Below are 22,963 nucleotides of genomic sequence, written 5' to 3'. Positions count from 1 at the left end.
AAGAGTAACTCGTTGCTCACTGCTGAGGAGGAGACGGCCTGTGGTTCAGTCATGGGCGCCTCAGTCTGTCCTGTCAGAGCTGGGATCAAAACCAGAGTCCCACTTGCAGCTTGTGGCGATCTCCAGCTGTGACCAGAGGGCCAGGTCCCCGGCAATGTCTGCAAGTGGGGCTCTGACCCGCTGTCCCCGTTCTGTGCTGAGGGGGCTGTGGAAGGGCATGAGGGGCACAGCAGGAGGGGAATGAGATGCAGGGCAATGGGGTGGAGAGGAGGTGAGCAGGGGGAGGGGGTGGAAGGGGCTCAGGGTGGCTCCCCTTGGCTCCCCTCCCCTCCCCCAGGCAGGCCACGGGGCTGGAGGACACCGAGCTCTGATGGGGGCAGGGCAGCCTGCTGCACAGCTGGAAATAACTGCACACAGCCAGGCAGGAAGGGGTCAGGGTCTAACGTAGGGCTGCCAGCAGAACTTTCTACAATGATGGAAACGTTCTGTGTCTGCGCCATTTCACGTGACAGCCACGAGCTACACGCGGCCACTGAATAACTGAAATATGGCTGGTAAGACTTAAGAATTTCAAAATGTATTTAATTTTAATTCAGGTAAATACAAGTCTACATAGCCACACGTGGCTAGTGGCTCCCACGCTGGAGCTCCAGGCAGCACCTGTCCACTCTCTCTGCCCCCGGGGCCCTCAGGGCAGTCGGCCAGCCTCCCCTGCCTGGATCGCTGCGGCCCCATTCCCCTACGGTCGGCCCGAGCCTTCAAGAGGCGGGGCACGATGCTCACCCGCTTCTGCACCCCGGTCGCCCTCCGGGCTGGCTCCCACCTCTCTGGGGGCTTCTAGCTTCCTGGGACTGGGCTCTGCCTCCTGAGGTCCTTGCTAACCCCTGGGGGCCACTGACCTGGAGACTTACAATCTCTAATCAGTCAACAGCTCGGCCCCCAGTGAGCTGGGCTCGGGGGCCCACCACTGATTTTGTGATTCCAAAACTACTTAGAAACTGTGGTTTAATTATCACAAGCCAGGAAAACATTTCAGTTCAAACCCTGGCTGGATCCCTGGACAGGCCCCTTGTCTTTGAGACTGTTTCTTCCCCTGGATGGGAGGGTCAGGAGAGTGCCCCAGGGTCTGCCTGTCTGCGAGTAGTGGAGGCCGTGACCCCGCGGCATCAGGTCCTGAGAGCCCCGTGGGGGGCTGACGGGGAGGCACCTTCGACTCCCCTGCCCTGCCCTCCACACCCTGCAAAAGCCAGCCCAGGAGAACCCCAGAGGAAAGAGGACAGCCATGAAATGGGACTTACGGTGGCTTTTGGGGTCACTTAGAGTTTTCTTATCTGTCAAGGGAAATAAAGGGAAAGACAATGATGCAGGTGGCAGGAAAAGGTGGTAGAGAGGGAATGGAGAATGGTACGGATGCGACAATGGATGTGGTGGCTGCACTGAGGCCTGGGGTGTGGCTGGGCCCCCTATCTGGCTCCAGGCCCCGCCCCGGGCCCCGCCTTCCGGAGGCTCACTCTGCATGCACAGCCCGTCGGTGCAGTTCTTGGAGTCGAGCAGAGTCCCACTGCAGTCCCGGCCTCCGTTCTGGGGTGGGGGCGCCATGCACTCTCGGCTGCGCCAGTGGGCACACTCGGTGCTGCAGGCTGACCACTTGCTCCACTCTGTCCACGCTCCATCCACTGCAGGAGCACAGCACAGGGCACATGGGAACACGCACATACAGCTATGTGCACAGAGATCCACAATGCACCACGCAGGCCACACAGAGAAATCCACGCTGTATCCACCCAGCCTCACACCTGGGCAGTCAGGTGTACCAGGTGGGCAGAGAACACAAGTAGATGCATAATGTCATTCACACAGCAGCGGCCCACTGCACAAGCCCATAGACAAGGACACTGACCCACGGTGAAAACATCACCCTGCTCTCACATATGCACCCAAAGAAAGCACACAGCTAGACAAGCAAGGACAGACCCACAGTGGAGATGCACTTAGACAAAGACTGATGAAGGAGAGGATTGGGGTCAGCTGCACGGTGTGCCTCACAGTCAAGTGCAGGCTCCCTAACTTCAGGCAGCTCTGGGCCACTGGCCCGGGGGGCTAACACCCTCAGCCCAGAGGGCAGAGCCCACCCTTCAGACCGCAGCTCAGAGCCTCTGCCTCCATCTCTCCAGCAGCCCAAGAAAGAACAAGAGGACAGAGGTTGTATAACTTAGTCCAGCCTTTTTAACTAGCTGTGGGCCCTGGGATGAGCACCTGCTCTTCCCCACGATGGGGAGAGAACAGCTGTCCTGACTCTGGCAAATACCACAGCACAGACGACAGAGCTTGGGAGCTGGGCATGGGCCCGGTGTCACCTGGCCAGAGCCTTACCCGGGCACACGGTGGTGCAAGAAGTCTTCTGGAAGGCCTGGCCCTCACAGAAGGCTCCTCCGTTGAGCGGGGTAGGGTTGGTGCAGGACCGTGTGCGCTTCTGCCAGCCGCGGCCACAGCGGTTGGAGCAGGGTGACCACTCTGCCCAGCTGGACCATCCACCGTTCACTGCAGGGGCAGCAGGTGTCAGCCCACTTGGCCTGGCTCTGCGACCCAGGGGATCCCCAAACCTCATCCCTCCACCTTGATGAGTCTTCTGCTGAAGCTGGTCCTAATATCCCTCCTGCCTGCAGGGCTAGGGACTCAGACACCAGGAGGCAGGCCTGGCTGCAACCGTCAGCACCAAAGGGGACCCTTGAGGTTACCGTCAATTCCCCGCCCCATTGCTCAAAGGCCAATGAAAGTCCAGAGAGGGCTGATACCCTTGGCCTTGGGAAGGGACTGACACTCGGCCTCAATGTCATCAAATACAAGTTGGAATTTAATAGTATCTAACCGGCAGGGCTGCTGTGAGGACTGAATGAGATAGTACGTGGCAAGTGCAGAGCACAGCGCCCGGCTCAGAGTAAGTGTGAAATAAGTATTAGCTAGTAGGATCACACCGTGAGTGAGGGGGACCTGGGACCGGGTACAGGGTTCTTTCTACAACATCCAGGCATCTCAGCTGTGGCTCCGCCCCTCCCACCCAAGGGGACAGCAAGGAATAGCCTACAGTCCTGGCCAGCAGACTCTGCTTCTGCTAGGACAAGAGGCTTGGGTATGGGAATGTTGACTGGGCCCTGCCCCAGCTCTGACTCCAAGAGAACTGGGTCTTCTCCCTCAGAGACAGAAAAAGGGTCTGAGAAGGGGTGAGTGAGTCTGGCTAGACTCGGGGTGGCTGGCTTGACCACAAGCTTTGCTATTTAACCTTGTAGGCAGCATCTCCTCTCTGGGCTTCATCCTCCCCATCTACTCCCTAGGGTGCTGCTGGTGTCCTGGGTAGGGCAGGGCAGGTGGCCATCTAGCGCTGTGTGCCCCCCCCTCCCTTGGCTGCCCCGCCCCCACCCTGACCGCACCATAGACGATGATTGTGGCAGTGGTGCTACGGCGCTTGGCCACGATGTTCTTGGCCACACAGGTGTAGTTGGCCGTATCTGACAGGCGGGCCTGGCGGATAATGAGGTTGTGGTCGATGGTGAGCAGGAAGTTGGTGTCCTGGGTGGGATCAATGATGTCCTCATTCTTGAGCCACTCTACCTGCAGGAACAGGGTTGAGGTGCATGAAGACCCAGTGCCTCCTCCCCTGCATCTGGGAAGTGGGCCCTCTCTGGAGGGGTCGGGAGGTCTGCCCATCAACAGGATATCAGTTTCATCCATGTCCACCCACAGTGAGGCAGGCCCTCCACCAGCCAGGCTCTGTGTTGAACACTACAGAACACAGTGGTTAGGATGACCACCCATCGGCAGGTGGCCCTGGGAAGGGACGGACACTCAGCCTCAATGTCATCAGATGCAAGGTGGAATTTAACAGCATCTAACCTGCAGAGCTGCTGTAAGGATCGAATGACAGCATGTGGCAAGTGCACAGCACAGTGCCCAGCTCGGAGTAAGAGTGAAATAAGTGTTAGCAAGTAGCACACGCCTTCATCGTGACTCTTCATACTAACTCCTTCAGCGAGGGTGAGAGGCCTGGCAGGTGATTGGGAACATGGTCCCTGGGTTCAAATCCCAGCTCTGCCACTCACTAGCTAGTCACCGTGACCACTTCGCCCTCCCACTCCCCAGCACTATTTTCCCAGCCATAAAATGGGGTGATGACAGCCACCTTGCAGGGCTGCTCTGAAGACCAATGTGCCAAGTGGCCCACATATGTGGGAGCCCAATGAGACAGCTGTCGTACAGGGTATCTGTCTGAGCCCACTCTGCAGACAAGGACATGAGCGAGGGGAGGCTAAGTAGTTAGAGCTAAGTTTTGGGGTCAAACATGGGGTCCCATGTCCCCTGGTCCCTGTTCTGCTTGCATCCCTGGCAGCAAAGCGCAGTTGTCCCCCATGCTCTGCTCTAACTCCTGGACCTCCAGGGCAGGGAGTGGGAGAGACAGCACATCTGGAACACAGCCGGGATGATGAGAGGGGACAGAGGGGCACTGCCCAGAGGTGCAAAGGTCACACGATAAGGGGAAGGGGTGAGTACACACTCAGCTTGTGGGGTGAGTACACACTCAGAACATACATTGGGAGACACTTTGGTGTCCATAAGGCTGGGCACTGGGTTCTGGGTGGCGCAGGGGGAGATGGTGTGTGTGGCCACTTGCCTTGAAGGAGTCTGACCCTGCAGCCTACCCAAGGAGCCCTGGGGGTTCCTGCCCCAGCTGGACCTCACCTGGTGAGGTTGTGCCTGCTGAGAGCCCAGATGGGGTCGGGCATGTGTGGTTCCCTTCTCTGTTAAGGGGGAGGGCTCGGGAAGCCTGAGGCATCATGGCTGATACCATGCCTGGCTGGCCTCTGCCATGGCCCAGGGTTCCCCATGTGACCACTCACCTCAGCCACAGGCACCCCGTCTGGTGGGCGGCATTGCAGGAGAACCTCGTGGTCCAGGGGTACTTCCTTGCCCAGAGGCTCCTGGTCGAAGTTCTTGCGCAGGTCTGGGGAAAGGAAGGCAAGGTACAGTGAGGGAGGCCAGCCAGGCAGAGCTGGAGACTGCAGTGTCCCCTTTTAGCCACATGGTGGCAGTGCATACCAAGGTAATATTCATGGGGACGCCTGGCCTTTACCTGGGAAATACCCATTTCTCCAAAGTGGGGCCTTACCAGGTGGATTTGCGGGAACAGCGTTCCCTCCTTGACTATGGGATTCTTAGTACATGGTGATCTGGGATGGTGAGGAAGCTGCCAGGTTCCTTATATAGGACCATAGGTGAAAATGGGCCTTTACAAATGTGTGTCTGGGTCTAGAAGCCCTCTTAGAGCTAGTGTCCATGAGCCCCAATGTCGCTTTTGCGGGTGTCTTCAGCCAGATATCCCCACAGATGTGGAATTCTCTCTCCGGGATCCGTAGGGAAGGGAACAGGGCCCAGAGAGTGGGGGGGGGGCGGGGTGTCAGGGTGGCATACATGCAATGCGGACATAGCCCCGGCGACTCTTGGTGGTGCCCGCGGAGCTCCAGGCCACACACTGGCACCAGTAATCCTCCAGCCCAAACAGCTCCTCCACCTGCTGTCGAGACACCTGTATCTGCACCTCTCGCACCCGCAGGCCTGGGGGAGAGAGACACCGTCAGGGGGCAGGCCAGGAGACACAGGCGTCGGATACCCGACAGCTCTCCCTCCTACCCCTTGAGCTCCTCTCTCATTGCCACCTGTTCTGCCTCCACCCTGACCCTGCTCACCACTGCAGCTCACCTGGAAGCGGCAAGGGCGAAACAAGCCATCTTTCTCCACTGACACACTTTCTACCCCGCAGTCCGTGTGTGCCTTCAAGACGTGCAAATGGCATGTCATTCCCCGGGTTATGCTTCCTGGCCTCTCGGCATGAAGACCCGGGTCCTGCACCTAGCCCCTAGGCCCTGCACAATCTCCTCACTATGGTCTCACTGGGCATCTTCCAGTCCCTCATGCAACCCTGGCTCCTCTATCACAGGGTCTTTGCACATCCAGAACCCTGCCTGGAACTCTCTTCTGTCCTCTTGGTGTCATGAACTTGCAATCAGCTTCGGGCTGGGCCTCAGGGAAGCCCCTGGACCCTGGTCCACGCCCACTTGCTCTCCAAGTCCTGCTCATGCCCCCACACCATACCGGACATTGGTCTGTGCAGTTCTCTCTCCTGCCCAGTCCGATTTCCTCACAGCACCGACCGCTGCCTGGAGCTGTGTTATTTATTGATGAGCTCATGTGTTAACTGTCTGTCTCCTGTAGGAGAATGAGGCCGGGCTCTGCCTGCTTACTGCTGTGGCCTAGAAGAGAGGCTCAACACACATCTGAAGACAGCATGTGTCCTCTCCCCATTCACGGCTCAGGAGCCTGTGGAGCTGGAGCTGAGAGGAAGGTCCTCTTCCTGGGAGCCCCCTGACCTCGCATTTGTCCCGGCCAGGACCTGGAGGCCTCCCTGGATAACTGCTTCCACTAAGCCTACAGAGGAGATAATTCACTCTTCTGCCAGCTCTCCCTTGACTCAGCCTTCTACGCTCAGGTAAAAAGCAAGCCCTCCTGGATTAGGGCGCTCAAAGCTTGTGGGAGAACTGTTAAGCCTCCTCCAGGAAGCCCTCCCTGATTCTCCTGTCTTAGAATTCCTAAAGCTGCTCCTCCTTGCCATGATGTGTCCCAGCTCCCATTTGCATGGTTGCACATAGGTTCTGATAAGCCCTTTGAAGGTAGTATTGTCAACTGTACCCTTGTGGTACTGTGGTATGATTGTTAAGTATAAAGCTGGACAGATGGACAGGTTTGAATCCTGGCCTCGCTGTCATTCTCCATCAGTGTGACCTTCACTAAGTTACTTAGTCTCAGTTCCCTCATAATAAGACACTCAGGGGAAACTCTCAGTGAGTCATGGCACTTACTCTGCCACAGCACAGAGTTCAGTCTGGACACCATCAGCTCTGGCAGCGCACCTGGATCTCATCCAGCCCCTTCCTTTTACGTTGGGAGAAACTGAGACTCAGAAAGGGTAGGTGGCATGCCTGAAGTCCCACAGCAAGCTGCCAGCAGAGCTGAGATCAGCTCTCTTGGTGTCCTGCCAGGTTAGAGTTCTGTCCCCTAACGTATGACGTCCCTCTGGACCTCTCCCAATACAGTCATTGCCTTAACTCCCCTGCCATCACGGGGGAGAGGCCAAGCCTGGCGCCCGCCGCTCCTGGTGGTCAGGGATCTAAACGGGCCGGGGTTTGGGCTTGCTGTCAGGGGGCAGCAGGAGGGAAGAGGCTGTTCTGGGGGTGGTAGGGTTCAGCCTACAAGTGATGCTGCATGGCCTGGGCCCGGGGAGCAAGGTCCCTGACCCTCAGTTTTCAGGCGGGGAGCCGGGAAGAGCGGTTCCTCTCAGGGACCACCCATCCAGAAGGTTTCAGCACCAGCCACCAGTTGGACAGAGGGAAACCATCGCCCCGGGAGGCTTGACACCTGGTAATGGTCTCGGCAGGCAGAGAGGATGATGGGGCCTTTGGTCTCCTCGGCTCGGGCCCCAGAACCAGGTGTCCTCCCCAGTATGATGGCAGATGACAGGCGGTGCCTGGACCATGACACAGAACCGGGCTGCCTGCCCCAGCCTGGCATGAGTCTGCCTGTCCTGGCCCAAAGCTGTCATCTTCTGTGTTTTCAGGGCCTCAGAGAGTGCCAGGTAATGGCAGGGGTGGGGAGCAGGAGGCTTGACCAGAGCCAGCCACATGATGCCAAGGGAGTGGCCCACAAGACCACTGTCCACTCTTTGTAGCCAAAGGGGACAACAGTGCCCTAATTTCTATGGCTGGCAGGGCTTGTGTGCCTGGTAGCGGGGGTATAAGAGCCATGATGTTACTAGTACTAACAATCACAGGGGCTGTGGAGTCCTTAGCAGGTACACTGTCCCTCTGCTCTGCGTGGGCCCCCACGGCTGACTTCTGACACTGGCCAGAGGGGCGCAGAAGGACAGAGAATAAAGCCCAGGTTTTTGGTTTTTTGTAAAGAGAGGACAAGAAAACCCAGAAAGAGGAGGGAGGAGGCAGGCATTTATGGAGTGCCTGCTGGGTCCTGGTACTGCGCGCAGTGCTGAGCAGGCGCCACCTTGCTCCACCCTCCCAGGACCTGCTATCAGCATCCCAGCTTACAAAGGGAGGAGTCAGTTCAGAGGTGGAGTGACTTCCCCAGGGTCACACAGCCACAGAGCGGGGGCAGCTGGTGTATATATTTTTTCTTTAAAAAATTCCTTTTTTTATTTTTAGATTTTGGGAGAGAATGCAACTCCAAGTCTATTTTTAAAAGTACTTTTAACGGTCTGGTAAAATATACATGATATAAAACTTATCATTTTAATCATTTTTAGTTCTGTGGTATTAAGTACATTATGGGGTATAGTTTTAAGCCTGGATGGTTCTGAAATGTATGAGCTTTTCATAGAAAAACACAAGTTGGGGAAGAGAGAAAGAAGGACAGAGGGTGAGAGAATGTCAGAGGAGACACAGAGAGTGAGGCTGAAAGAAAGAAGGAGAAAGAAAAAGAGAATAGAAGTGGGGGTGGGAGGGAGAGCGAGATGGGAGAGAACGTGGGGAAAGCCAGGAGACGGGTAAGAAGGGAGAGGCAGGAGACAGAGAAAAGGGGGCTGGCAGAGAGGACACAGGAAAGGATCAGGAAGAGAAGCCAAGGCAGGCAGGTGGGCCAGGGCGCCACCCTGAGCCTGGGCCGGCAGGGGCTGCCCAACGCCGGTGGCCTGCAGGTGAGCGGCTGTGGGGGCTCACTCCCTGTCCTGAGCCTCGGTAAAGGCTTTCTCTCCCTGTGGGCTTTTATACCATCCATGGGCCTGGGGACAGACAGCCCTGCACTCGCCCTGTGGGCACGGCTCAGTGCCCAGAGCTCTGCCTCCTGCTCCTCACCCCTCAAAAGCAAGGGGTTTATGCTTCAGACTCTCCTCAGGATGGGTTACATCCTAGCACCACCTCTATGATAATTTACTTAGTATCTAATTTAACCTTTTTAAAACTAAAACAATTTTTATGAAGGAAACATTGTATCATTGCTGTGAATGGAAACTCGATCACTCCCACAGAGAGGAGACCTATGAAACTAAGGTGGTCTAGAATCCTCAGTCAGGTGCTGCAAGGCCAGGCCTTCCGGACAGAGCCAGCGCCTCTCTCTCTGCTACGCAGGCACTGCAGGAGCTGCTGAAAGGGCCGGGTCCCGGACGGGACTGGCTCCTGGAAGAGCAGGATGGAAAGAAACTGGGGAAGGAATAGTGCTCAGCTCGGCAAGGGAGTAGTTGCTATTTCATTCGATCCCCCAAGTCAGGCTGGGACAAGCAGCCAACCCTTGGGGAAATGCTGCCACAGGGTGAGTCATGGAGGGGAAACTGAGGCCCAGAGGGGCGCTAGCGCTGCATGAAGTCTCAAACAGAGTCTAGGGTGGAGTGAAGCCCAGGACCCAGTGTCCCTGACACCTCGGGGCCTGGGGTGTCCCCTGTGTCCTGGCGGCTCACCAGTGGCCTCATCCCGGCCCTCCTGCACAATGTGGTCATTCTGGCTGACCCACTCGCCGTTGCACTTGAAATAGATCTGTGTGGCCGGGAAGGCCCGGCAGCTCAGGTCCACCGGCTTGTTCTTCACAATGTAGGCGTCCTGTGGCTCCTGTAGGAAGTGGGGCAGCGGCTCGGCCGGCGCCGATGGGTAGGAGTCCGGGAGCACCTCGCTGCCTGACTCAGAGCCTGTGGAGGAAGAGGGGGGCTCTGTGAGGCCACAGGCTGGGGAGGCCGGAGGCACCCCCTGATCATCCAGGGGCCCATGGCAGGGAGACCTGCCAGAGACTCCCTCTGTGACCCCGGCCTGGCTCCCCGGGCCTTGGTTTCCCCAACCTGCCCTGCTGTTAGAAGGCTCTGCTGCAAAGCCAGTCTCAGCTCTATGATGCTGTGTGCGTGGCCTGGGCAGGCGATGTGACCCGTCAAGGCAAGGACACCTGTGTGCCCTCCAGCCCTCCCCAGTGTCTCCTGCACTAGTGCTCGCCAGCCTCCCTCCCGCTTCCCAGGTGATGCCACGGTCTGCTTGAGGCCGGGGCTCACACCAGGCCAGCTCTGCCCCAAAGCCACAGCTACCCTCTGGAGCCCCAGCCAGTCGGGCTGATGGAAATGGGAGAAGAGCCGAGACCCGCAGGGGTATGGGTGGGGGGAGGCCGGGCGGCTGCACCGGGTCTGGGCTCCCAGGGGCAGCTTGGCGGGCCTCCTCCTCTTCCAGGAAGCCCGAGGCAGGTGGCAGCATGGAGGGGGGACTACCGTCCCAGCAGCACCCCCCCCCCCCGTCTCCCTCCTCTGGTCTGGGGCTCTGATCCATCCCTTAGCCTTTCCCACCCCAGCCAAATCCACACCCTCCGCCCTAAGGATGAGGGAACCTCAGAGTTCAGAGTCTGGGAACACGGTGAGCCTGTCAATCTCTTCCCTGAAGGGGCCAAAGGAAACCCTGCCTACCTCCCTGGACAGAACGGCACCTCGGGAGGTGAGACAAACAGGAAGGGAGAGCAGCCAGCGCCCCAGCACCAGGCTGGGGCGGGGGACCAAGCCAGGCCCGGCCACTGGTTCACGATCCACACAGGAAAACTGACTTTCCGATGCCAAGCGCCAAACGATCAGGTGGCTGGGGACAAGCAGTAGGGGGCTGTCCTCCTCTGCTAACTGCTCAGAGGAAGCAACAAATTAAGCTGCAGGAGTGCCCACACGTGCCCCGGCCTCACCAGCGAGCTACGGCCCTGTCACTGTCCCAGCTCTCCAGTGCCTCACATGGGGCTGGGGTCCTGGAGGCCCAATAAGGCCCTGGGATCAGGTACTTGTCCTCCAGAACCAAACACAATGGACACACTTAAGCCACATTGCCTATGTGCACCAGCAGCTCCGAGAAACTGCATGGGTCAATGGCACCAGGCCCTGGCCCGTGGGACAGTGGGGAGAGAGATATCTCTGGGGGAGAGCAGGAAAAGTGAGCGAGAAGGGGTGTGACTCCCACTCCATCCAGTATGTTCTGTAGGACACAGGGAGAGCCCCTTGCCTCCAAACTAGTCACCCCACCTGTGAAGAGGGGAGGGTCAGCTGAGATACACGTGAAGGCCGAGAAGGGGCGGAGCCCAGAGCAGGGACGGGTCACAGTATGAAAACCCCCATCTGTGAAGAGGGGAGGGGCAGCTGAGATACACAGGAGGGCCGAGGAGGGGCGGAGCCAGAGCAGGGACGGGTCACAGTATGAACATCTGTGAAGAGGGGAGGGGCAGCTGAGATACACGTGAAGGCCGAGAAGGGGCGGAGCCCAGAGCAGGGACGGGTCACAGTATGAAAACCCCCATCTGTGAAGAGGGGAGGGGCAGCTGAGATACACAGGAGGGCCGAGGAGGGGCGGAGCCAGAGCAGGGACGGGTCACAGTATGAAAACCCCCGCCTGTGAAGAGGGGAGGGGCAGCTGAGATACACAGGAGGGCCGAGGAGGGGCGGAGCCCAGAGCAGGGACAGGTCACAGTATGAACATCTGTGAAGAGGGGAGGGTCAGCTGAGATACACAGGAGGGCCGAGGAGGGGCGGAGCCCAGAGCAGGGACAGGTCACAGTATGAACATCTGTGAAGAGGGGAGGGTCAGCTGAGATACACAGGAGGGCCGAGGAGGGGCGGAGCCCAGAGCAGGGACAGGTCACAGTATGAACATCTGTGAAGAGGGGAGGGTCAGCTGAGATACACATGAGGGCCGAGGAGGGGCGGAGCCCAGAGCAGGGACAGGTCACAGTATGAAAACCCCCGCCTGTGAAGAGGGGAGGGTCAGCTGAGATACACATGAGGGCCGAGGAGGGGCGGAGCCCAGAGCAGGGACAGGTCACAGTATGAACATCTGTGAAGAGGGGAGGGTCAGCTGAGATACACAGGAGGGCCGAGGAGGGGCGGAGCCAGAGCAGGGACAGGTCACAGTATGAAAACAGCAACGGATGCTCACCTCACATTAGGTGCTATATTTTCAATAATTTACTGACAACGTACCTAATTCTTACAACAACCTTGTAAGGTAAGTTATATTAGTCCCCAGTTTATGTATGGAGAAACTGAGGCCAGAGATTAAGCTACTTGCCCAAGGGCACATGGCTAGCAAGAGGCAGAGCCAAGGTTTGGACCCAAGAAACAGGCTTCCGTGTTTGGAATGTCGCTCAGGACTCCACACTGCCTATCACTGACGTAACACCACAAACTGTGGCTGTCCCCTGAAAATCCGAATGGACTCTGACATTGGCCCTGACTATGGGTGCTCTTTCACCAATGGTCCAGCAATGCTGAAATCATTCTTCCTGTTTTAAAGCTGAGGAAACTGAAGATCATCCAAATAGGTAAGCGACTGACCCAAGGCCAGCTGCTTGGTGGACAGCCAAACTGGCAACAGCAGCGAGAAATTCCTGAGTCAGGCCAGAGCTCCCTGACACTCCTGTGCCTCTGCCAGGCAGGGAGGCACCTTCTCTGTGCTAAACTGGGAGCTTGAGCAGTTGCTGGTGAGCTGGCCTAGTGCCCAGGGAGCTGGACACTGGGCTCCCACTGGCCTGAGAGCCAGTCACCGTGGCCTTTCTGCCAGGCTGGCGATTCTGGGGACAGCAAGTTGGAGCTAAGAGGACATGCGGGCAGCAGCGAACCTGCCAGGCTCCATGCATCCTCCCACCAGCATCCTGCTTCAGTCTTAGGCCTGAGGGGGCTCCATGCATCCTCCCAGCAGCATCCTGCTTCAGTCTTAGGCCTGAGGGGGCTCCATGCATCCTCCCACCAGCATCCTGCTTCAGTCTTAGGCCTGAGGGGGCTCCATGCATCCTCCCACCAGCATCCTGCTTCAGTCTTAGGCCTGAGGGGCATAAGGCAGGGCTTGGGCTTCCGACTCAGACACCACAGGGTTTGAACCAGCCCAACTGGCCTCAGGCACCTCATCTGTGAAATGGGGGCACTGGACCTCCCTCTGGGGGTGGTGACCATGAGAGAAGGTGTGTGGGCGCCCCTGGATGCCATTGTATGCTGCTCTACTTTCTAACCACGGGGTCCCTGGCCCCAGCTGATGGCTTCTCTGCAGCACTGCAGGCTGTATTTATGACTTTGTTTTACAACCCTAATGCGGCTTATTTATCAAGCAGGCACAGACGCGACTGAGGAAAGTAAACATTAGACATCCATCGGTGTAGCAGGCCCGCCCTCCCTGCCCCACCCCTCCTCTCAGCCCTGGCACACAGACTCGTCTCTGGCCTTGGCAGGAATACGGCTGGGCGTCCTCATCAGTGCCGCTCCGTCTTGTCAGCGCCGGTGGCTCTCCATGTGGCTACTGCCCCCTTGCCAACATCCCCACCCCCCCGGTGTCCTGGGGGCAGACGCTGCCAGGAGACAAGGAAGAAGGACCAAGCGTAGTAGGTGCTCAGTGTGTGCTAATGAATAAAGGGACGAGGGGCTGGGCCCCTGCCCCAACTGCGGGACACTCCTCCTCCTCCTTGGCCCTGTCTCGGCCCTAGAGGCTGAGGGAGGCTCCACAGGTGTCCGGGAGGAGGGCTACCCGCCTGTGGGAGCCGGCCTGGAGGGAGAAGAAACGTGGAGTCCTGGGTCCTGACTCTGCCAGAGGCTTTCAGAAAGCATTTCAGAGAAACTCACTGAACCTACAGCAACTCCAGACAGAGAGTCCCAAACCTTTCTGACCTTTAGTATCTTGGTAATTTTTACCCAGTAATTTTTCTTGGCAATTTTTACTGCAAAGCCAGGAGAAATCCCTCATGCTTCTGTTTATTAAGTAGTTAGGTCCAAACAGTGTTGTTGTTGTGTTTTGTGTGTGTGTGTGTGTGCATGCATGTGCAGGTATCCTAACACATTAGTAGCCATTTGAAAAACAATATACATAAATTGAAAGAAAAAAATAATATTGTACGCCATTCCTAAACAGCCACAACGACTTGCTAATGGGGATGTGCACATCTGTTGGGCACTGCATAAGCTCGCTCTCAAACCTCGGAACCAGAGTGGACACTCACCCTCACTGTTTGTCTCAGGGTACTCCCGAATGCCTAAGTCCCAGCTTTGCAAAGACACGATGCCATCTAAAAGCAGTGTGATGTAATGAGATGAAGTTGTAAGCTGTCTTGAGCTAGTAGTTGTCGTGGTGGCTGGCAGCTGTCCAGGATTGCTGTTTCCTTGAAGATCTGTGGCACCCAGGGGTGCCTTGGCACCCAGCTGGAATCACAGCCCTATGCACGAGGCACTATTATTATCCTCATACTATAGGTGAGAAAACTGAGACCCTGAGAGTTTCAGTAACTGGCACGGGACCGTAATGCACGTAAGCAGCAGAGCGGGAGGACAGAGTCAGGCAGTCGGAACCCTGAATTGAACTTCTGAGCTGGGCACTGGCATTTATGTCCACTAGGTGCCAGGTGTTTCTGCAACTTTACTTCTTGTGACCCTGAAGGTGAGGATTAGCTTCCCACTTCACAGAAGTCGTGGAGTGTCAGGATGGGCCTGAGGCCACCTGGTCAGCGGGAGGAAGCCAGGCTCTCCGCCACCCACCTCCCTGGTTTCCCGACAGCACTGCCCTGCTTTCCTTCCAGAGGGAACAGACACCCGAGGAGAGCCGCCTGGGAGGAGACCGCGCCTTCGCCAGGCCGGCCTGAGCTTCCTGCTGGTGGGAAGATCCCACATGAAGTGTGTTTTTTTATTAGCAGAACTCATTAGGACCTATGGCTGCAGAACTGCAATCGCCTTTAAAGCCCCAAACACAATGGCCTGATGCTCTGAAGATGGAGGTATAGAGGGCACAGCCCTGCACAGGTGTCACCACAATTAACACCACACAGGAGAAGAACTGTCACTGCAGTCAGGTCCCCTGGGTTTGCACCCAGCAGGGGGCTGGCCATGCTGTGTGGCCCTGTTCTCAGGCATCGGAGACCCCATCTGTAACCTCAGGAAGTTGGCTGAGTCCATCTCTCAAGTCCTAAACTAGTTCTAACACTTCGAGATTTGAAGATTTTTTTTAAGGGGAATCTGTTAACGTGTGATGATGTCCCATTGTGTAAAGGTTTTCTTCAGGAAGTTAATTTGCTTAAAGTGGGGCCATGTTACTTGCATTTTTGCTCAAAGACCCAGCACACCCTGTGGTCTTCAGACAGTGCAGAGAGAGCCCCGGAGGGCGGGGAGGAACGATGTGCTCCTGGGCTTCCTCCAGGCCCCAGCCCCCCAGCCAGGCCTCAGATCAAAGCAGCCACCAGCGGCTCTGGGTGAGACTTCCTGTGGGCACCAAGAAAACCCTCGCTTCTAACTCACCTGCACCTGCCTCTGTGAGGTCTCTTGTCAGCTAGTCCCTTGGCACAGATTCACAGGGACAGAGGTCACTTCAAGGGCCACTGGTACAATATCCTCCATCAACGCCTCCTCCAACCTTGCCTCACATACCGCCAGGGGCCGGAGCTCACCGCTGCCTCTCTGGGCTAGGATCGCCTTTGGACAGACCGAACAGAAAAGTCGTCCTCACTTGCAGCTGGAGTTTGCTGTCTGAAGTTGCAGCTGTGGTTACAATTTTAACCTCTGCAGTGACATAAAACAGTGTGCTTCCTCCTTCCCATGACAGCTTCCCAGTCTCTGGAAGCTGAAACCTGCCCTCCCTGGCCTTCTCGTCTTTCTCTTGAATATTCACAAGACACAGTTTTGCATCCTCTCCCCACCAACCTGGCTTCCTCATGGACAAGTTCAAGTTTGCTCACGACCCACTTAAAACCTGGGGGAGGGGAAGCGAAAGGGTGGGGTCTGATGGGCACCTTCCTGCTCTGTCCGCTCAAAGGCTCCTTAGCAGTGACGGCAGCTGCTACCGGAGGGCAGGAAGCACAGCACCTGTTCATGGTGTTCCCCACGGTGCCCGGACAGGGTACCCGCCCCTGTGGGGAGAGGAGTGGAGCTTGCAGGACAGAGCAGGGGGCCTAAGCCCACTCTCCACCCAACGGCAGGACTTGTGCCAGGCTGTGCTCCTGCCTAGGGGCTGGGCCTTGGCAGTGCCCATGTGGAGACACAGGCTGCCACCTGGCATGTGGGAGGCCCTGATGGGAAGGAAGTTGAGGCCACAGGCTTGTTTATGAGGTGCCAGAATCTAAGCCACTAGAACAAGCAGGAGCCAGGGGCCTTGGAGGTAGAGAGCGGGGCTTCAGGACAAAGGTGAAGAAAGTGTATTACCAGAGCTCGGCGGGAGGAGGGAGAGGCTAAGACCAGTGCTCAGACATTCCTGAGTGGGAGACTGTCCCAGCTGCTAGGGGGCGCCAGAGAGCCAGCAGATCCGGTTCACAGGCTCACTGCCACTGAGACCTTGGGAAGCTCCTTCCACTTCTCAGGGCCTCAGTTTCCCCATCCACAGAAAAGGGGGTAACAGGTGCTGCCCTGTCAGATCTGAGGTGTGGCTGTGAAGGTCAGCTGAGAAGAGATGAAATACGCTCTACTGGCTGGGTGGTGCCCGTGCAGCACGGGACGAACCAGGCAGGAAACCTTTGGCTGTGCTGCGTGGGAAACCCTGAAATCCCATATTGGCGGTTCCTCAATCTATAGACAACCGAAGCCCAGGGGGCTAGAAGCAGAGAAAGTAGGTACCAGCTCAGAGAGGGAAGTGACTAACACAGCATTACACAGCAAGTTCTCCGCTGAGCTGGACCAGTGCCCAGTTTGGGGCGGAGGAGGGGGACTGTGGGTAAAGGACTGAGCCCCATCTTTCCCATGTCTGGGATGAAAACTCAGGACCCCCACCTCAGCCGGGTCTGCCTCTGGTCAGCCCTGTGCCCAGGACAGAGACCTCAGAGTGAGGATGCAGGGATTGGGCAGGGAGGGCCTAGACACCCCTGCCCACTGGTTTTTGTCCCAGGTGGTGACAACACCAGGCCTGGGTCCCCAGGCTCAGCACTGGGTGGCAGGCACCTATAGCTTAGCAAGGCCTGTGTCTCCAGGGCTGACTGGCACAGGCAGTGCCCACACTGAGGGGCAGGACTGGGCGGGGAGGAGGGGGGCGGGCGGGAGGTGAGGGAGAGAAACGCCCCACGCTGGGCACATTTATCATCGGCAATCACAGTCTTTCTCTAGCCCCTGGACACCGGCTAATTCTCGCCAGACTTGACCTCCTACTGCATGGAAAATCTCTTCCATTCACTTTGAGGCTGATGTGCTCAGTGGGGAGTGGGGAGAGTGGGGGGAGAGGAGCCCATTTATTATTATGTTTTAAAAACACATAAATCCCACATGGAAGGACCCCTCCCTGAACACAAAGCCCTTCTTCCATCTGGCCCTGGCTGCTGGCGGATGTGGGGTTCAGGCTGGGGCCCCCCTCAGAGGTGGTTACAATGGCAGTTACTGATGACAAATGGGGGCTGGCGGGCTGGGGGGAGGCTGAGTTATTCCTAACAAAGGAGGCCCCTTGCTCGGCCCTTTTCCCATACCCTCTGCAGACCGGCCTGTACCCCTCACACCACTCCCTGTGCAGGAAGAGGCCTGATGGCTAGCGAGGGCATCCAGAAGGGGGCGCCTGGCTGATCCTGAGAAATCTCTGCTGGAAAGACTCAGGGGACAAGCGAAGGAGCTGGCGGGAGGCTGGGGACCAGCCCACAGGGCAGACCACATTCCGAAGTCTGGGCCCCATTCGAAAGGGAGGGACACTGGGTTCCTGGGTCCCGGCCCACTCCGAGGCTCTCAGTGGTGGCTGGGGAGGCTGTATTCCACATCCACGGCTGGACCCTCCCTCCAGTTCCTTCCTCTGGTCCCTGTGCTCCCTTAGCCTGGGCCTGGGTCCCTGCAGGACTAATTTTTGGTTCCCCTTCCAAGCCCCAGGTCCTGGAGTATCACTGAGCCTGGAAGTCCGGGTTGTGAGCAAGAGCATTCATTCTGCTTCCCTTTCCTCTCCCAAACAAGGAGCTCAGAGCCCTCCCAGCTATCATACTCCAGATAGTAACATTTACCCAGCACACAACAATCCGGCAAAGCAGGTGTTCCATTTCACAGGTGAGCAAACTGAGGCTCAAAGAAGTGGAAGACATGCTCAGGCTCATAGCCACCAAGAAACCCCAAACCTTCCAGTTAAACCACAAAACCTCCCTTAGCCAACAATGCTCCTGAGGGATCAGCAGGGGGCAGGGTTTTTCTTGTCCGCTTTGCAGCTGAGCAGCTGGAGTCTCTCAGAGGTCACTAGCTTGCTGGAGGGGAAGAGGGTCTCAGCTCCCTAACTCCAGCACTTGGTCTTCCTCCCCCTTTGGGCTTGACAAATCCTGGGACTTGTCTGAGATGCCTCAGACAACAGACTCATCCTAGCCTGGGAGGGGCCCACTGCTAGCCTGGTACAGCCCCCAAGAAGTCACATTCAGACACACAACAGACCCAGCCTTACCCCATGCAAGGTCACAGTCCACAACCATCTCCCCTGGACACCCGGAGAGCCCCAACTGGGCTGGGACAGTGGCTCATTCTCAGGGCTGCCTATGTCAATGCTGGAAGACAACGGCAACGACTCAGGCCTGTGGAGGACCAGTTATTTTATCCGGTTCTCTTTCCCCCATCCAGAGCTGGGATGGGGGAAATGTGAGTTGCAGTTTCAGACTCCAGCAAACACCCAGTTTAAGTCCTGGAGGCCTGCCTCTCCCTTCCCTGCACCCAACCCGCGGTGCTGATGGACCCGGATGCCGCCAGGTGACCCTTCAAGACGTGCCTCGAGCTGCATGGCCACACACCACCACCTCTCCCGGTCTCCAAGCCCTGTCCTTCCACCCGGAGCCCTTCTCGCTGTGCTCCCTACTCTTGCTCCACTCTCCTCACAGTAGCCCAGGCGATCTCGCCACAGCTTCCGTTTGTGTCGGAATGAAGTACTAACTCCATTGAACTCTCAAGACTACAGGAGCCACCAGGAATGTTTCCTGCCCCTTGAGCACGAATGTGCCTCTTATGCCCACCTCAGGGCCTTTGCTGTTCTCTCATTTTGGGATGCACCTCTCAATCATGTCCCTAAATTCTTGTGGCTGACTTTTTGTCATTGATATCTCGGCTCCTGCCACCTCCCTAGTGAGGCCTTCCCTAACCACCAAATGCAAATTAATCATCCTCTACCTTTCTTTGGAGCTATCTCTACATTTTCCTGGGGTTTTTGTTTTGTTTTATTTGGACAGTGCTCATCTCTTTGAAATTACCTTCTTCCTGTAATTGACTGCCTGGGTCTGAACAGGTCTGCTCTCTGGAAGGAAGGCAAGCTCCTGGAAGACCTGAAAATACTGGTTGCTTGTTTATCTGGGCCTGCTAGGGACAAAGGACTGTCTCCAGCTCTACCATCCAACCTCTCTGGAAATATCTGGGGTGGCAGGTGGGTGTGGGAGGGGGCAGCCACTGCCCTTGGAAACCCTATCCTGCAGGATGCCACAACTGATGAAACCTCAGAGACCATTTAATCACTGCTCTCTAGGATAGAGACCAGAGAGGGTGTGGCCCAGCCTCAGATCACACAGCGCCAGAGCAGCAGAGCTAGTAAGAGAAACTGGGCTCTAGGCTTCTGGGGAAGGTATAGGGACTTTATTTTTAAAAACCACCTTTTCCTTCTAATGAAAACACTTTTTTTTCCCCTTTGCCTTTTATGTTTACAATTTAGGAAAAAATAAGAATGGAAATAAAAATCACCCATTTCCATCCCCAGTTTACCAGAATTAACACTAGACATTGGTTCTCTGCCTTTTTTAGACGCATACATATTTTGTTACTTAAAGGGGCCTCATTACGTACAGTCGTGTGTTCTGTGTTTTCCTTCTAAGGCTGTTTGCTAGGAATTTTAAACCACAGCAGAATGTACCAGGCAGCTCTCCCTCTTAGCATAGTCACACCCGTCAGATGAGCACAGGTCAGCTGGGCCGACTCCCCTGGTCCAGCATTTCGGGATGTTGGATGAGCTGCAGGATGCAGAGCAGGTGGATGCAGAGCTGGTGTGGGGAGCCACTGGCCAATGACCTCAGGCTGGCTTTGCATGCTTGGGCACTGGGCAGAAAGATGCCCGGTGTCCTGTTCACCTTCTGAAAAAGTCAAAATGCACAAGGTGCAGCCTCTGGCCCAGGGGCCGCCTGACAGGGCAGTAGCTAGATCCCTCCACCCTTCCAGATGAGGTGTCCCCATGCCACCCGGGAAGTCCAGGGTCGTATGTGTTCGTACGCGAGTGCCCCGAGGCACAGATTTCCTCTGCCTTCCTAGCTAGCATCCTGCTCTAGGGCTGACCAGCCTTTCCTTGCAGAAGCGAAGGCAACGGCCAACATATTGCCAAGTGGAAACACTATGATCCTTCCCCACTGCCATCAGCACTGTCACCATGCCTGGGCAGACCCTGCCCCAGCGCTGGCTGTGGGCCATCTGGCAGCCACCAGGAGGCAGCTCAGACCCTGGGAGATGGAGGCCTTGCACCTGAACCCAACCCTTCCCTTGTAGAGGAGGACTCTGAGGCCAGAAAGGGGCAACAGCTTGTCCCTGGCCAAACAGCTCAGTGGCTGCAGCACTTCTGGTATCTTGGTATCATGCTGGCAGAAAGAAAACACCGTAGGGAGAGAGAATAAGAGGTACCCAGACAGGCCTTTGCCGACCTGTGAAACGGGGCACGGGAGAAGCAGGGGGAGACGAAGAGAGAGGTAGAGATGGGAGCCGTGGGGAACGGGACAGGGGAGAGAGGCCTGGAAGCACACGCGGGGTGGTGGATGACGTACACAGGCTTCTCTCTGCGTGTCTGGAGCTGCAATCCACTGGGTTCTTGTTTGAGCCTTGGTGGCAAGGAAAGAAGGTGGGCACCCACCCCTGGCCTTCAGTCACACTCTTGCTCTGCCTCTTCCCCACGGCTAGGAAGGTAGACCTTGAAGACCCAGGCTCTCAGGACTACCCTGGGACCAGAGGTAAGGAGTAACTGGCCTCAGATCGCGTAGTAGGTTGGAAGTAAAGCTAGGACTGGATAGGGGCATCCTGGCACTCAGCCCAATGCTCTTCCTTTGCCTCTGGTTCCAGAGGTGGGGAAGACCCTGGCCTGAGCCTGGGTGAGGAGCGGAGTTGCTGTTGGTAGAGATGGGAGGAGACAGGTGGTCCTGGCAAAGGTAGCTGTGCAGGTGCACCTTGGAGCAAGCAGGGTAGTGGGCAGGGACTCATCCCTGTTCTTTAACTAAGCATCTCCTGAGTGTCTCCCCTTGGTCAAGCCTATGGTGGGGCCTGGAGAGTAACGACCGAGCTCCAGTCCTGCCAATGGCAAGCTCACAGCAGAGGCTCAGAGGTAAGCATCCAGACAGCTTGAGCGACTCGTGCTCAGCGTGCCTGCAGCCTCGTCTCGCAGTCCTGTGACGATTCCTCTGCCTGTGAACCCCCCATCAGTGCAGGAATAAACCTGCAGCTTTGCCTGTAGCTCCCTCCTCAGTCTAGGAGCAGCCTGCTTCCTCCACGAAGTAGGTTTGACTACTTCCACCTTGACTACTGCAGGGATGTCTCAGTCTCTGAGCTCCTATAATCCCGCATATTTCTTGAGCTGAACTGAAACACACTGGTGCTGCCACTGGCTCATGAGGTGAACCTGGCTAAGCCACTTTGCTCTGGGCCTCATTGTTTCCTTCTAGAAAACAGGTCACTTTTACTTGCGTCACCCCCATGGTTGTTGGGAACATTGAGTTGAGTAAAGTGGAACTATTGCGCCAGCTAGGCAGCCCTGTGCACTTGCTCATTTTGATTACTGCTTTTCACAGTAGGAAACGGTGGGCTGCCAGGGGCACTAGCTGACATCCTGACCACTAGCTTTAGGGTTTCCCTCTGGGTTCGGGGGCCAGCCAGGCCACCACTCCCTGCTCCCCCTGCCCAGCTGCTGCCCTGCCCACTCTGTGATGACGGGCAGCTACAAAGCTGATGCAAGCTGGAAGGTGGGACTGAAACAGACTGAGTGGGGTGGCTGGAGTCCCACCCCCAGCCCTGGGGGACTAGAGCCCTGCTGCTGCTGGCTTGTTTGCACCTGCTGATGTAATCGATGGGCCTCCTTGGCTCAGGGCTCGGCCTGTTCACCGCAGCCTCTGAGCAGGGGAAGGGCTCGAGGACAGCAGGGTAAGAGGGCAGGCGCAGAGCCCCACGCACCACGAGAGGGCTCTGCTCCGGGGACGGGTGACTAAGGCCCAGCCAGGGCAGGAAAGACCCTGAAAAGTGGCATGAAGACGAGCAAGTGCCCTGGAGTAAGCAGAACCTGGGTCAACCCCAGCGCTGCCACTGTGTCACTTAAGGGAAGCTGTCCATGTCTCTGAGCCTGGTACATGACTGGCACCCAATTGGTCCCTCTCCATGGATTTCTCAAGGCAAATAGGAAGGCTGAGAGGGGAAAAGAGAAAGGATAGGAGTGTGGTTCCATGGAAAGAAATACCAAAATAGTCCTGGGCTGGCCACCAGCTCAAGGTGACTTCAGGCCAGCTGCCTCACCTCTTGGGGCCTTGGCTTGTCTATCTGTAAGATGGGTACAACATCAGAGACAGCTGGGACCACAGGTGTGAAAGTGCAACAGGATATTAAAGCATGTGGGTGGTTCAGGGAGCTAGGGACAGCTGGGGTGGGGGAGAAGAGGTGGGATTCTCACCAGGGGCCTGGGGCTCCCAGAGGCTGGGGAGGGGCAGTGGGCCTGTGCTGTGCTCTCTGCCCGGCCTGGCTCCAGGAACCTTCTCTTGGGGAGGAAGACACAGAAGAGGAGCACACGGCTCCCCAGAGGCCTCCAAGGAGCCATCGGAAGCATTCAGGTGGGAGAACAAGGGCCAAGACATACTCCTAGAAACAGAAAGGCCACCTGCATGTAGCCGAGGGCCCGGCCCTGTGAGCCCAAGGTCTTGGGGTCACCCTGTCTCCAGATTATAATTCTCAAAGCTGTTTCCCAGGAGACAAGTTTGCTCCTTCTCTGAGAAAGGGGAGGAGGAAAGTGCC

At 56.8% G+C, this 22,963-nt stretch overlaps 1 protein-coding gene across 2 annotated transcripts in view; it reads right to left on the bottom strand.

Moving 5' to 3' along the window:
* UNC5B (unc-5 netrin receptor B) overlaps positions 1 to 22,963 on the bottom strand; it is an 84,818-nt gene that overhangs the window by 7,806 nt on the left and 54,049 nt on the right. Inside the window, exons 2-8 of one of the 2 annotated variants that reach the window (XM_066348423.1) lie at positions 9,509 to 9,733; positions 5,464 to 5,607; positions 4,893 to 4,996; positions 3,429 to 3,609; positions 2,374 to 2,541; positions 1,512 to 1,676; positions 1,299 to 1,331 (exon numbers count right to left, since the gene is read on the bottom strand). In XM_066348423.1, coding sequence (XP_066204520.1) covers positions 1,299 to 1,331; positions 1,512 to 1,676; positions 2,374 to 2,541; positions 3,429 to 3,609; positions 4,893 to 4,996; positions 5,464 to 5,607; positions 9,509 to 9,733 — 1,020 coding nt within the window. The remainder of the gene's footprint in view (positions 1 to 1,298; positions 1,332 to 1,511; positions 1,677 to 2,373; positions 2,542 to 3,428; positions 3,610 to 4,892; positions 4,997 to 5,463; positions 5,608 to 9,508; positions 9,734 to 22,963) is intronic. The other variant, XM_066348424.1, reaches the window with a different exon arrangement.

This window comes from Saccopteryx leptura, chromosome 9 (assembly GCF_036850995.1).
Source record: "Saccopteryx leptura isolate mSacLep1 chromosome 9, mSacLep1_pri_phased_curated, whole genome shotgun sequence".
NCBI lineage: Eukaryota > Metazoa > Chordata > Mammalia > Chiroptera > Emballonuridae > Saccopteryx > Saccopteryx leptura.
This window is presented reverse-complemented; position numbering and strand designations above follow the sequence as displayed.